The following is a 14,848-nucleotide window of genomic DNA, read 5'->3' on the forward strand; positions in this document are numbered from 1 at the left end:
GGGGCTGAGGTAGGGCTGGGCAAAGGGAGGGCCATTCCATGCCTGGTTCTTCCAGAGCAGCGTTAGGGGCTTCTCAGCAGCTTCCCCCTGGAGCTCCTAGCCCCTTTCTGAGCAGGGGCAAGGAGCAGTCAGGCCATGCAGGGGCAGAGGAGCAACCTTGGCCTTGGGATTAAAACTCTGATGGATCTGGGGATGAGGGTAGTCAGTGGGGCACTCAAGAAAGCAAGTAGATGGTGGGGGGAAGTAGCTCCTCTTAGGAGTTAAGAGTTTTTTTTTAAAAAAAATATTTTTTTATTGATTTCAGAGAGGAAGGGAGAGGGAGAGATAGAAACATCAATGATGAGAGGGAATCATTGATTGGCTGCCTCCTGCACGCCCCACACTGGGGATCGAGCCCACAACCCGGACATGTGCCCTTGGCCGGAATCAAACCTGGGACAACTTCAGTCTGCAGGCTGATGCTCTATCTATTGAGCCAAAGTGGCTGGGAAGGAGTTAAGAGTTTTTTAGAAGGTGGTCCTGGGTGCTGAAGGGGTGTGTATGGGGGGTGGAGGGCTTGGCAAGGGGTGGTGTCAAGGGTCTCATCTCCATTGTTTGATGGACAGTAGTGGGAATGGGTGGTATGGGGTCCAGACTGATACGGGTTGGCCATTTGAGGTGGCTGTTGGCACTTCCGGAGGTTGCTGCTGTGGTGCATGTGTGCGTGGTGTTGGTGGAGGTGTGTGGGGGGGAAGGGGATTAAAGCCAGATACACACACACACACACACACACACACACACACACACACACACACACACCTGCCTTCAGAAGATTCCATGGCCTCCTCTGGTTCGCTTCAGCCAGAGGAACAAGTCTCAAGTCTCAGACTACCTCTGACAGGTGTGACTAAGGGGAAGGTGCTGTGAGCACAGACAGCATCGCCTGGCCACGGGAGCATGGCACTACTGGGGATAGGTTGTTCTGTGGGTATCCAGGTTGAGGACAGGCCAGAACGACCCCAGTCCTCAGGTCATCTCACTGGGCTGGGATGCTCATCAGTCAGTGGACATGGGCTCACTCTGAGCAAGCAAGACATCATAGCACAGAAAGCAGGTCCCCCAGTTTATTGGAAAAACAGAGGACAAGGGGCCAGAGAGGGAAGGGGCCAGTCCAGCAGGGCTCCTTCCAGGGAAGGAGAGCCCGCCTGCCTGGGAGGAGCCAGAGAAGATGCGGAAGAGAAGGGTCCATTCCAAGCAGCAGCCCTTTCTGGTAGGACAAGATGAGCAGAGGAGAGACTGATGGGAACAAGCCTGGTGGTGTATTCGTAGAACACATGGGGAACAGCTACCGAGGCGCCGCTGTTCTCAGCTGGGGGTGGGCGCAGTGGCACGTCTGGCAGGCAGCAGGAGCTTCTCTGGCTCTCTCTGGGGGCAGCCTAGCACCTCCCTAGGCCGGAGCCCCCTCCACAGGTGGTGTTGAGCTGGCAGCAGGGTGCGCACATTCCGGTGGGCACTGCCAGGTTCCCACCACAGGGGGCATTGCAGGCGCTGCCTACTACTGGTCTGGAGCCAGACACACAGAGGTCCCCACAGACGACTCCGCCCCGGGAGCTGCTGACACCTGTGAGAACAAGGGCTGGGTCAGACGTCACCACCAGCCACCTCCCTTTGGCCTCTGTGATCTGTCCAGCCCGCCAGGGAAGGACTCAGAGAACCTTCAGTTCTAGTTCTGAAGGTGTGGAAGGAACCTGAGCCTGGGGGCCGGGAGCCTGGGGTTTTTCTGGCTCTGGTTGTCCTTTGTGACTTGGACAAGCCCCTTACTCTTTCTGCGCCTCCACACCTACACAAGGGGGTGGGGTCAGACTGAGCGATATCCAAGGCCCCTTCCTGAGTGACATATTACTCATATTACTATTCTCCCCCCCCCCCCCCACACACACATACAACCCCATTCGTGCTGTGAGGTTCTTCCTGTCAGCAAAGCACAGTCTTTCCTGCTGCATGCCCAACCTACTCCTACTCACTGAGGGAAGAACTGGAAAAACTCTTCCCAGTGTCTATACATTCATCCAGGGAATTCTTTTTGTCCAAGAATTTTCCTTTTTAGGACTCGTGATACTTACAGACATTCACAGATCCAACGCCTTCACACAGCCTGAGTGGGGAAAAGGGAAGAGAGGAGAAGAGAAAAGAGGTCAGAACGAGGTCCTCAGGTTTCCCCTAGGTTATGGGATGGGCAACAGTCACGTCTTTGTGAAACTTTGAAGGGTGCCTTTCTGGCTGCAGCAATGCCAGGGCACACTATTTGGCAAGCAGAGTACAGGCTGGATTCAGCATTCACTTATTCCCAGGCGGCTGCCTTTGTGCAGTGCACAGCCCGGACAACCACACCTGGCCTGTGTGCATGGGTTCTGTTTTAGGAAGGGGAAGGTTCTCCTGGGCAGTGACATGAGGCCAGGGCCAGGTTTGGCCAGCGACTCCACCTTAGGACAAAGTGACCTTCCAGAAACAAGGAAGGGAGAGGATTTTGGAAGAGCTGAGGATAGAATAACTCAATGATCTGAACTGACGGGAAGGGTGTCTAGGTTCTAATCCTAGCAAGGCCAGGTGCTGTTCGGGACTCTAGACTTCACAGTGGCACTGGCTTTTGTTTTTCCTCCGTATGCCATGTCCAAGTTCCAGTCCTTAGAAATCAAGGATCCAAAGATCCCAGAATCTAGCTTGAGGCCAGTTCTTGGAACTGAGACTGAGATACGGAGGAACCAAAGGTGGGCAGATCTATGCATGTGGAGTTCTTGGGGCAACTGGGCAACTGGGTTGAGCCTCACCTCTGCTCCTCGCCCTCCAACAGGCGCCTGTAGGTGGCGATCTCAATGTCCAGGCCCAGCTTGGAGTTCATCACCTCCTGGTACTCCTTGAGCAGGCAGGCCATGTCCTGCTTGGCCTTCTGCAGGGCGGCCTCCAGCTCGGCCAGCTTGCAGCGGGCATCACTGACGGCTGTCTCACCCTGCTCCTCCGATTGGGTCACTGCGGCCTCCAGCTTGGTGTTCTGGGGACCCAGAAGAGAGCAAGGTGGGGTATGATTTCTGGGTCTCTCTGTCAATTTCCTGGATGTGTCCAGTCTCTCCCAGCCAGCTGTGAACATCCCAGGAACACACCTCTCACCTTCATCACCTGGGTCTCCCTAAGTGACCACAACTTATAATTCTAGTTATGCAAATGGGATAGAGGATGAATGGTGAGATTTAGATTGAGCACACATGGCCTGTGAGACCATGGCCAGACCCTCAGCCTCTCTGGTGGCCCAGGGTGCAGATGCCCCGTACCTGGCACTTGGCGTTCTCAACCTCAGCGGTCAGCCTCTGGACCATGCGGTTCAGCTCGTTGATCTCCTCCTTGGTGCGGCGCAGGGTCTCCCCGTGACGGATCACTGTGGCCTTCATCTCCTCGCACTGGGGGGAAGCAGAGGTGGTCCCAAGGCTCGGGATGAGAGATCCCCCATTCAGGACACCGTGGATGGTAGTGCAGGCTGTACAGTGCTTATCCATGGCAGCCCTGCCCTGTCCACTCAACCTGAGAGCTGTCTGGCCTCTGTTACCATCCTTAGGATCAGAATCCCCAGAAAAAAGCAGCCTTTTCTAATATATACCTCACATCCCTCCCACTGCCATGTCTAGGAGGCAGGTGTCCTGTGCCACTCACCTTGCTGCGGTACCAGGACTCGGCCTCGGCCCGGCTGCGGCTGGCGATGTCGTCATACTGAGCCTTGATCTCGGCAATGACGCAGTCCATGTTCAGGTCCCGGCTGTTGTCCATCTTGACGACGACTGAGGTGTCTGAGATGTGGGCGTGGAGGACACGGATCTCCTGTGGGGCAGCAGTGAGGGAAGAGGAAGAATAACCAAGTTATCAGAACTTTTCTTCACCTGCTGAGGCTGATGCCTATCATCTCTGGCCCATTTGGAGCCAAAGTCTCTTGTTTGGAGAGGAACTCCCTGATGAGATCACATAACTTTTTGTCCAGATAAAAAAATCCCTCTTAGAAGAAAATGCCACTAGGTCTCAAAGGCTTGCTGCTGGAATTGTTCAGGCCCACGTGCACCTAGGCAGCTTCCTGCCAGCCAGCATGCTGTGCATCTCCCTTGGGGGCAGACCCTGTGGTGGGGCCACATCACATTCCCCTGGTCTGACCACACGGAGGAAGGCCATGGGCTGCCCTAGAAAATCTGGAGAACAGGTTGAGCCTGCGTGATGATTCATGTGGCCTCTGCTTTGGGTTCCCCAGACACACTGTCTGTCCTAGAGACCACACACTCTTGCCCCTACTACTTCTGTCCCTTTTAGTTTTCCATTTTCTCTGTCTCCTTTCCTCCCTTTTCCTGCTCCCCTCCAACACTCCAGTCTCAAGCTGGGTTCCCACATCAGCTGGCCTGTAGGGTCTGGGCAGGGGTCGGGGTGCCCGCCATGGCTGAGAGAGTCCCTCACCTCCTCATACAGTCGCCGCAGGAAGTCGATCTCCTCGGTCAGGGCCTCCGCGTTGGCCTCCAGGTCTGACTTGCGGAGGTAGGCGCAGTCCACGTCCTGTGTGGGGTTCAAAAAGCCATGAAATTAGGGTTCCTTGGGATGCTCTGAGGGTTGGCTGCCGTGTGGCAGGGCAGAGAGGATGGGGTGGCCGGGAACTCAGGGTGGGGCTTGGCTTCAGGCACTCACCTTCTTTAGAACCACAAACTCATTCTCCGCTGTGGCCCGAAGTGCAACTTCTTCTTCATACCTGAGGTGGGCAAGGAGAACAGGACCCCGTCTGAGCAGCTCTTAACGTGGCATAGAAGCAGGCATGCAAACATGCCTGATTCCTAGATCTCCTCTGGCTTGTGCCCCTGCCTCCAAAAGAAATGAGGCGGCACAAGGAAGAAATCAGGCTGCTGGTCCAGGCCTGCTGGGATACATTGGAGGATCGAAGCATCCACTCTCACATCACCTTTGAGCTCTCAGTTGGGGTGGGAGGGCAGGCTCTGGAAGCTGTGTGTGCATGTGTGTGTGTGAATGTGTGTGTGTGTGTGTGTATGTGTGTGTGGATGTGTATGTGCGTGCATGTATGTGGATATGTGTGTGTATATGTGTGTATGTGTGTGTGTATGCATGTGTGTGGGGGTGGGGGATTAGGTCAAGGGAGATGGATGTTTTTCTCACCCAGGTCTCCTTTTACCTTTCCTCTGACCCGTCCTCTTGCCCCTGGCTTTGGGATCCCCTCCCGTTCTCCTCCTGGGCTCAGCCAAGAGGAGTCAAGCCAGCTGCTTCCTCCTGCTCTGTGGGCAGGCTGGCTTGGAGCCAGAGGCAGGGGGTGTGGTGGACTGGGAAATCCACGGCGAGAGCCTTACTGAAGGCAGCTGGCCACCCCTCAAAACTGGATTCTTTCAGAGTCCCCAGTATGTACCTGTCATAGCATGTATCGCACACGGTAACTGAAAGTCTGTCTGTGCCCGTGCCACCCTGCCTCCCAACAGACTGTAAGTGCCACAAGGACAGGGACTGTGTGTCTCCTGGTTGTCCCTGGGCAGGGGTATCTGGACCCAGTCTGCCATCTGGCTGGCACCTGGTAGGCACTCAGAAAGTGTTGAGTGAAGGAGTAAACCTAAGAAGAATGTCCATGTCTTTGAGGGCAAGGCTCAAAGGGTCCAGGAATGTTAATTTTTCTGGGGTCTTAAGAGAAAGGTCTGGTGGATGGAGGAAGGAAGAGAACATCATTTCCCTAAGCTTCTGGGAGGAAGCTCTGGAGAGCTCCACCCCTGGGGGGCCAGGAAAGACAGAGTGCAGGTTCTTCCCCGTCCTCAGGCAGAGACCCAGCCACAGGCTGGGACACATTCCTGTGTGGGAGCTCCCTTCAAGCCCTTTCCCGAGCCAGCCCTTCCTGCACTTACTTCTTCTTGTAGCCCTCCAGCACCTCCTGCACGTGGTTGAGCTCTGAGGCCAGCCTCCCGCTGTCGGCCTCCACACACTCGGCCTCGCGCCTCAGGGTCTCGATGTAGCCCTCAAACAGCGGCTCCAGGTTGCTCTCGCAGCACTTGCGGTTCTGGTAGTACTGCCACTTGGTCTCCAGCAGCTTGTTCTGCTGCTCCAGGAAGCGCACCTGCCGCCCAGAGGCAGAGCCTGAGAATCTCTTCTTGCAGGATCACAGGGCAAGAGGAAGCCCCAACTCGCTGACCCAGAGTCCTCCCTGATGGGGGTTTGCCATTTCTCAAAGACACACCAGGGCTTAACCAGCTCACCACCTGGAAGTCCTTGTGAGCTAACTTTAGTCTCTTTCAGGCAATTTATCTCATGACCTGAAAAGTGCCAAACCATGCTGAGTCCAGCCTCTGCTGCTGCTTGTAATAATGTATCCTTGGGCACAGCACTTAACCCCTCTGCAGACTGATCGCCTCACTCTGAGGGTTTAGCGAGCCCTGGTACCAGGAGGCACCTGCACGCTGAACAGCTGCTACACCAAGTGAGGCGTGATGGTCAGTGTGCAAATGAGCCGTTCAGCCCTTTTGGAAAGGTGGACTATAAAAGTTGAAAAATAAAATAGGTGCCAATTACTGAACCCCTACAACAACAATGCAATTAGTCACCTGGGATCCTCTGTGCTCCAACCCCCTCATTTTACAGATGAGGGATCCAAGTGATCCCCTGCCTGAGATCTCACAATGGCAGAGGAAGAACTCAAACTCTGATCTGCTGCCTTCTTGCAGGGTGTGTGTGTGTGTGCTTCTCTCACTACACTAATTATTGACTATTGGGCCCAAGAAAATCTCACACCCATCTCCCTGCCAGGAGGTTGACCCACCACCCCGTTTACATCCCTTTGTCTAATACTGCCACACCCCTGGTCAGTCCTTTCTTATGCTATCCTTGGTCTCTCGTGTTGTTAGGAGTTTCAGATTTTCGGTGCTCACTAGTCTTTCCTGGAGGGTATCTCTCTAACATGACTTCTCTGAGGTTGGCTCTGAGTGCTCACTTTGGCCCCGGAACTGCTTCCTCATTGGAGACTTCTCCCCCACCCCCTCGCACCACTGCCACACAGGGTGGTTGCCTGGATTCAGTGGAGAAGACAGCTTCAGACTTGAGCTGGACGCTGACATCTGCAGATGGTTTCCACTGTGCCCCCCCGCCCCCCACAGGGCCTAGGAGAGTGGGAGCTGTGCCTATTGCATGGTGGCTTGGACAAACCATGTTGGCCCCTGCTCAGTGTCTAAGTAACCACTGGTATGGACACAGCTCTGTGTGGTCCATGAGATTCCCGCCAGGCAGTCTTCCAGCACCACACTCACTAGCCTTGCCCTGGACACAGGGAGCACCTCCTTGCCATGTAAGCAGCTACTTGGCTTCAAGCACATTGAACACCCACATGGCAGCCCTTTGCTCACAAGATGTTACCTCTCAGCCCTACAAGTTCTGCCCCTAATTCTGCTCATGTGTTTTCAGTTTGTCCCGAGCATCAGGCTGGCAGCTCTTGATCCTATTCTTGTCGTTCTGTCTGTGTCCTAGAGGTATAACTGCCTCTCCCTTTGGACTTGGAGCCTCTATGGGTAAGCCTGCCTCTGGCTTCCCCCCTCAGTGCCCAGCCTGAGTCCTGCACATGGGTGGAGTTTAGGGAGGGTGTGCTCAAGGACACCCACCTTCTCTGTGGGTACCCTACCTGTCTGGACAGAGGTTGTCTGCAATAACATTGCTATCAAATCAGGAGCCCCTTCCCAATACACAGCTCTCTGTCAATGTGGTCCATCTCCATCAGATGTGGTCCATCTCCTCCATCAGGCTGGGAGCTCACCTGGACCACATCCCTCCTGCCCCTGACTCCTCTCCAGTGCCCAGCCCAGCAACAGAGGGTTCAGGGAAGGGCTGGTCAGGGACACCCACCTTGTCGATGAAGGCAGCGAACCTGCTGTTGAGACACTTGATCTGCTCCTTCTCCTCATGCTTCACGCACTGCGCGTTGGGGTCGATCTCCAGGTTGAGGGGTGTGAGGAGGCTCTCATTGACGGACACGGTGGTGATGCAGGGCGGGCTGGGTCCGCACACGCCGCCTGAGCGGTATCCGAAGCTGCGTCCACAGGAGCCAGAGCGGAAGGTGCCACAGACGCTCTGGCTGCCAAAGCCCCCTGTGAGGCCGCGGTAGCAGGAGACCCCGCGGTAGGGGGCGGCGGTGATGCAGCAGCGGCCGGGCCGGGGCCCGCAGGCGGAGGCGCAGCTGAAGTTCCTGGGGCCAAATCCACAGCCCACGGAGCCGAATCCACAGGTCATGCTGGAGATAGGGAGGTATCCGAAGAGTGGAGAAGCTGGCAGGGAATGGAGCCAAAGGCCTGTGCTCCCTGGGCTGTGGCAGGCCCTTTTATGCACCAGGGGCAGCTGGCATTAAAAGGGACAGCAAAGAGACAATAGCTGCATTTTATTGGCTTGGCATCGTCCCGGGCTCTTAAGAGCCAACCCCGCTTGCCTCCTCAGTGTAGCTGTGTCAACAATCCCCAGCCACTGGCCTGTTTCATCTTCAAAGCCCTTTACAAGCTTCTTCAAGGCCTCTCCCCGCCCATGAGGATGTGGAGAAGTGGAGAAGGGAGAAGGGCTCCTGGAAGCATCAGTTGGACTCCATGCTCCGATGCAGGGAATGGGTGCAGTGGCCTGGGGAGGAGCCTGCTTCCCAAACCCTTTCCTGGAGGGGGCTCAGCTGTGCTATGGGCCCTGGCCCCTGACCTGGCCTCGGGTGGAGCAGCTGGTCTGTCCCAAGGAGGGGCCTTGTCCCAAACAACCTCTTGTTCTAGGCTCTTTGCCTTCCCTCTTGCTCTAAGAATATCCCTCTCTTCAGTGTCAATCTGAGCCTCTCCTAATCTGTTCCTTTCTAGAGCACAGTCAGGGAGGAGGATTGGGGTAGAGGTTTGGGAGGGAGCATGGCCTCTGTACTTTGAGGAATTCCTAGGAAGACCGAAGCCATGGACTCCAGCTGGGACATGGGAGACACTGAGTCAGAGCTCAGAAGGCAACTAGCGCCATTCTTCAGAGTTCTGGGCATCGTTGCCAGTGGGATAGGTTTAGGAGTGGGCGTGTGGAATACCCCAGGGCGACAGGGCATAATCAGGGAAGGCTTCTTGGAGGTGGCTTTAAGGAGGACTGGGGTGGGATGGGGATAGGATTTGGAGGAGACAAGAAAGGAGTCCAGTTCTGATTTGGAGACTAGACTGTGTAATCAGTCATTCCTCATTCATTCAGTAAATTCTTATTGAGTTCCAACTATGCAGGAGACACTGGCTGGGTTCCTGGAATCCAGCAGAGACCTGAGGTGTTTGGAGGTAGGAAAGGGTGGCATAAATATGGGGGGCAAGGCTGAGTTGGGGTATGATGTGGGGTATGAGCGTCCTTGAGTTCTCAGCAGGGAAGTTGAGCAATGAATACTGGTATGCACGCACTCATCAGGAAGGGTGAAAGGTGCTGAAGATGGGGTGAGGGAGGTCACCGGGTTCCTAAAATGGCATCACTTCCTCCCCTCACAGGACCCATTAGGTGAGAGGAGGAGGGGGTTCATGTGGCTGTCCCTCAGCCAACTCCCCTCTTCTGTTTGGGCTTAGACTGTGATGGGTGGACAGTGGCACCAAGCCAGGAGGTTCCCTGAACCCAAGTATCTGAGCCCATAAACCCTTCCAAGCACACGTGTCTTGACCGCCTTTGAACCTAAGGATGACTCCTCCAATGGGCGGGTTTCCTGACCGGCCGTGACCAAACACTGACCCAGTCTGGCCTAAAAATAGCCCTTCATGCATCCCCTCAGGGCCTCACCAGGGCCTCCCTCGTCCCTCTCAGGGCAAGTGGCCTGTTATACCCCAGAGTGAGGGAGGACTCCTGTTTTCTGGGAGGACGGGTGATGGTGCCATGGAAATCTGTCAGGGAGCTGGGCAACTTCTGCCTGCATTCTAAAGAAAGGACACTCCCAGTCTTCCTCTTGGGCCCTGTGGATAGATTTGCACAGACTCTTGTTTCTGGGGTGGGAACTCTGTGGGTGTGGGGCATGGGCTTTGGGTTAGGGGCTTCTGGTGTGAGACACACAAGGAGGCAAGGCCTGGGGGCTAGGGGTGGCTGATTCCAGCTGAATGCTTGGTGGGATTTCAGGAGCACTTCTCTGGGAGGTGTGGCTGGTGGGTACTTTCATGTTAAACCTTTTTCTGGGTCAAATGTCTGCCAGACATTCAAGAAAGAACCAGTCTTTCTCTCCACTTGGCTCAATCCACATTGGAACTAGTGAGCACCTGGAAAGCTCTCAATCCATGCCCAAGGATTTATTTCTTGGTAAAATGCTGGGGGATGCAAGGCAGTGAATTCTTCATAAAAATTTCTCTATCACTGCAATGACAATTGTGCCCCATCCTCTGACTCTGCTCACTTCTCAACGCAGTGAGCTGGATTATTAAGTGATACCTTTCACTGAGGGTCTCTGTGTAGACACATCCACCTCCTTGGTTTCCGGGGGGAACCGTGAGTGTGCCCCGGCCCCTGTCCTGATTGGAGATGATGGAAGCATGGACAATGGAGATAAAAAGCTGCGTTTTGAGCCCAGCTCTGCCACTTACTAGCTTTGGGACCTGGGACAACTTATGTTTCTCTAGTTTTGTTACCTGTGAAATATGAATGGCAACCCATGCCTTGCTAGGTGTTGGAAGGGGTAATCGATTGCCTGGTGGTAGGAGGCGCCCCCTCCAACCCTCTCACTACTAACAAGGTGACTGGTCTTGGTTACATGCAGCCAGCAGGGCCTTGCAAAGAGATAGTGTGCACGGGCTGTGAGGTGCCATTCCTGCTTGAGCACAAGCAGCCCAGCAGCTTTTACAAGGCAATCATGGCCACCTCAGAAAGCCTTAATTAAAGCACCGATTTGTAAACGGCCCAGAACAAAGAGAATGACAGACTTAGTGAGCCCCTTGAAGACCGACTTAGACAGGAAGCTGGCCAAGGGACAGCAGCAGCCCGCCAGGCTGCTTCCTTCCACCTGAGCAACTGGCTGCGATGAGTTCCCTTCCTCACCATAGGCTGCAAAGGCTCTGGCCGAGCCCCAGGCTGGGTCAGCTGCCAAGGCCTGTGCCTGTGTCAGCCTTCACCAGCCCGCCTGCCTGCGTCTGAAGTGACCCAGCAATCGGCCCCTGAGAGAAGTCCAGCCCACATCTGAGAGCAGTTCTCCTGCAAGGACAAGGCAAGTCATCGTGGCATTATCTACAGCAGAAGGAAGTTGGAGGCAACCTAGACGACCTGAGATTGGACAGAGTCAGAAGATAATAAATGCATATTATGGAAGCCAAACACAACAAAGTCGATGTACGTACAGACAACATAGTGTTGGGTTAAAAAATGTCAAAACCGTACCATTTATCTAATTAAAACATACGCACACTGAAAGCACTGCTACTTACTGCCCAGTAATGAGCACATATTTGGGATGACATCACATGTGCTACAGTGGGTGCCTTTGGTGAGGAGAGTGAGAGGAGAGATGGGTGCCTTTGGTGAGGAGAGTGAGAGGAGAGATGGGAAATGAAGGGAACAGATGAATGAAACAGAGAAGGGCTTCTGTGGGTTGATAAGGATACTATGCTCAGGACTGGAGACTAATGGGCTCAGCTTCCTGCTTAGGAGGCCCCAAAGCAAAACCAAACATAAAATAAAGAAAGTGGGAAGGACTGGGAGATGACCTAAGAGGGCTTTGTTGGGGCCAGCCTGAGGACTGGCTGAGGAGCCTCAGTCATCTTCTGTTGAGCATTTGGTGCCTGGGTAGATGTGTTTTGGAAGCAGATTTTTAGGGAGGCGAAACTGTCAAGTGATGGGATGGAGCAGAGGAGGGAAGCCTGGTGCACAGAGCTGTTAGGTTAACATGTGGTGGCTGCGAGCCCCCAGGGAGGATACACCCTGGGGCTGCTGAGCACTTGGAAGGAAGCTGCTGGGAGAATGAAAAATCCAGGCTGGAAGGGACAGGGAAGCCACACCTTGTGTTGATCAACCTGGGAAGGCTTCCTGGAGGAAGAGGGCTTTCCCCCACGATGGCATTAGGTGCCTTCTGCAGCCAGGCTAGAGTGCCCTCTAGTGGAAACAGTGTGGGAGTCCAGGAGAGTCTTTTCTAAGGCACCTCTGCCACAGAGCAGTGACTCAACAGGGCCCCAGGGGCATCTCTGAGCTACAGAACTTAGGGTTTTGGTCTGTAAAATGGGTTGCACGTCATGTGGCTGTGCTGCAATTGGAGGAGCTCCAGGAATAAGACAGGAAAGGGGTAATTATCAGTGTTTTGGGGCCAAGTTTTCTTCCTTTTGTCTCCCGAAGTTCCTCCTTCTCTGGCAAGCTTCTGCGCTGTTGGAGTTGGGGAACTCTGAAGGGCACTGTTTCCCACGGCGCCCTCCAGACAGCTAGCTGCCTCCCGTCTCATGGGCCAGGTGGACAGACCTGGACGTGTTCCTTAAGTAGACCCCAAAGCTGAGACCCTGTAACTTCTGGCTGTCCTCCATGTCTTTGGGCACCTGTCCCCAGCTGCCTCACTTAGCCCCTGTGGGCACACATCCCCTCTCTCTGTCCCCCTCCCTCCCACCCAAGACAGACAGTTGCTCTCCTTCAGGACTCCTCACAGGGCTGGGCCTCAGGGCCTCCCCAGGTGCTGTCTTGGCCAGCAGTGAGTGACCCTTCGGAAGCAATGAGGAGGCTCAAGCCGGTCATTCCCCATCCTGTGTGGCCTGAGCAGCAGAGGGCAAGGGTACCACTGCTCTGGACACTGCATGGCTGAGTGCTGCCGAAGGGAGCAAGAGCTCCCTGAGAGAGAAAAATGAACTAGCCCTGCTGAGCACTGCCCAGACTACACAACTGTTGGTTTTTAAAGCTGCTAAGTTTTGGGTGGTTCATTACACAGCCAAGTGAGCTCTTGACTGGATTCCATAATTTGCAACCACTCTTGATTATTAGAATCATCTCAGACCCCTTTCAGGGTCTCCAGAATTTAAGGAGTCCTAGCCTCATTGTAAAATTTCAGTTTTGAGCTCTGCTCAAACCTTCTCTCTCTCCCACCCTTAAGCCCCCTCCCCATGCCCGGCTAGCCTGATTCTGGTTCTCATGCTCAGCTCAGTGGGGCGGGGTCTTTCATCACAAACTCCCTTCTTTTTTGAGGTTTTTCAACCGCTGTTGCACCAGGGGAGGTGTTGTCCATCAGGTTCTGCCTAAGTGGCAGCTGGTGGGGGCAGCAGGCTCTGTGTCTACCTCTAAAGTTGGGTGGTGGCACCACAAGTCTGACGTTCCAGGGTTCATTCCCATAAAGTCCCCCAGCACCGATGCTGCCTTGCAACGTTTGGCTGTACCTTGTGGCCCCCCGTCACCTCCCCATGCTGCTGGACACTTGCCAGACTGCGCCCCTTCCAGCTCAGCTTTCCTCCCAGGCCATCTTTGGGGCCTGTGGCCGTGAGGAGAGGTGGCCAGGTCCAACGTGAAGCTCTCTTAGAACGTGGGGAGACGAGCTGCCAACCTGAGAATCATCATCTTGACTCCTTTCCTCTCCCCCCACATCTAGTAAATTGACAGGCCCTTCTAATACCTTGTGGTTGATTCCATTTCTTCTCCATTTCTCCAACACTGTCTTAGCTCAGGCCCTTGTTATTTCACATTTCATTTCATGCGATAACTTGATAACTGGATTTTCTGCCTTTTATTATGTTCCCACAATCTGTTTTTCATCCCACTACTTAGTTGATCTGGTCATACATCCAGTCACTTTCCTTCCATCCATCCATCCATCCATCCATCCATCCATCCATCATCCATCCATCCCAACCCACCTGCCTCTGTATGTAACCATCAGAGGAAAATCCTCTACTGCTGATGGGACAAAGGCCATACTCCTGGAAGGGGCACACAGTGCTCCTGTCTTGGCCCTGCCTATGCTTCCAACCTCATTTCCCCTGTGCTCCTGCCATGCTCCGCTCGCTGCTCTGACCCTGAGAGGGGCACTCTTGCTCAGGCCTCCACGACTCTATGCACTCTATCCCCTGGGTTTGGGAACTCGAGTCTGGGCTCAGGGTCTGTTTCCTTTCAACAGAGTTGGGTATGTGTCTATTATCACACTGTAGATCAGCGATTTCGACCCTTTTCATCTCATGGCACACATAAATGAATCACTAAAATTCTGTGGCACACCAAAAGAGTACATATTTTTTTTTGCTAATCTGACAAAAATAGGTATAATTTTGATTAGTTTACAAAAAAGGCCACAATAGTGATTACCTACCCTTTTTGCTCCAAAGTGACTTTAAAAAAAAGTCAGGTACCTATACTTGCGTATAAGGATTTCTGGTACCAAGAATTAACCAATCAGATGCAACCTCTTTTATGTGATGTGACTAAGAAGATGCAACTCTATTATTAGTACATGACCTTTATATTTATGGTTCAAGACAGGGCATTCACATCAGACAACTATTGTTGTGTTGGCTGTTGTCATCTTTTTATTTGACAGTTTAAGGGAAAAGATGTCCGTGCCCCTGACTAATTAGTCAGGTATTGCATGTTTTAAAATTCTTTCGATACATTGGTTGAAAATCACTGCTGTAGATGTTTGATTTCTCCATCGTGACCAGTAGGCTGTGAGCCTCTTAAAGACAGAGAACGAGGTAGGAGAATGGGTATTCAGTGGCCACCATGCTTCCCTAGGTCACAGAGCACCAGCTTGTGTGGCCCTAATGCCCTTGCCAGATACATTCAGGTGCTTGGGAAAGGCTTGCTGCCAAAGAGGCATGCTGGGCAGGGCGGCCTCGGCCGGGTCCGAACAGGGTTCACTGGCAGCTGTGATGTCTGTGACAGGGCCTCCCACACTCCAGCCCCTGTG

At 53.8% G+C, this 14,848-nt stretch overlaps 1 protein-coding gene across 1 annotated transcript; it reads right to left on the bottom strand.

Moving 5' to 3' along the window:
* Window positions 1–1,089: 1,089 nt before the first annotated feature.
* On the bottom strand, window positions 1,090–8,362 carry LOC132227644 (keratin, type II microfibrillar, component 7C). Its single transcript, XM_059682984.1, has 9 exons — window positions 7,879–8,362; window positions 5,898–6,106; window positions 4,690–4,750; window positions 4,465–4,560; window positions 3,682–3,846; window positions 3,306–3,431; window positions 2,808–3,028; window positions 2,103–2,134; window positions 1,090–1,600 (listed from the first exon to the last, which is right to left on the bottom strand). The coding sequence occupies exons 1-9, from the start codon at window positions 8,260–8,262 to the stop codon at window positions 1,416–1,418; spliced, it is 1,479 nt and encodes a 492-aa protein (XP_059538967.1). The 5' UTR covers window positions 8,263–8,362; the 3' UTR covers window positions 1,090–1,415.
* Window positions 8,363–14,848: the final 6,486 nt, after the last annotated feature.

Source organism: Myotis daubentonii, chromosome 2 (genome assembly GCF_963259705.1).
Source record: "Myotis daubentonii chromosome 2, mMyoDau2.1, whole genome shotgun sequence".
NCBI classification, from domain to species: Eukaryota; Metazoa; Chordata; class Mammalia; order Chiroptera; family Vespertilionidae; genus Myotis; species Myotis daubentonii.

Excerpts from the sequence above, each read along its gene's own strand:
- LOC132227644 (XM_059682984.1), bottom strand. The coding sequence starts at position 8,262 with ATGACCTGTGGATTCGGCTCCGTGGGCTGTGGATTTGGCCCCAGGAAC. Across the intron at positions 3,847-4,464 it reads TGCGGCGACTGTATGAGGAG|GAGATCCGTGTCCTCCACGC; the intron begins GTGAGGGACTCT and ends GCTGCCCCACAG. Across the intron at positions 3,029-3,305 it reads TTGAGAACGCCAAGTGCCAG|AACACCAAGCTGGAGGCCGC; the intron begins GTACGGGGCATC and ends CTGGGTCCCCAG.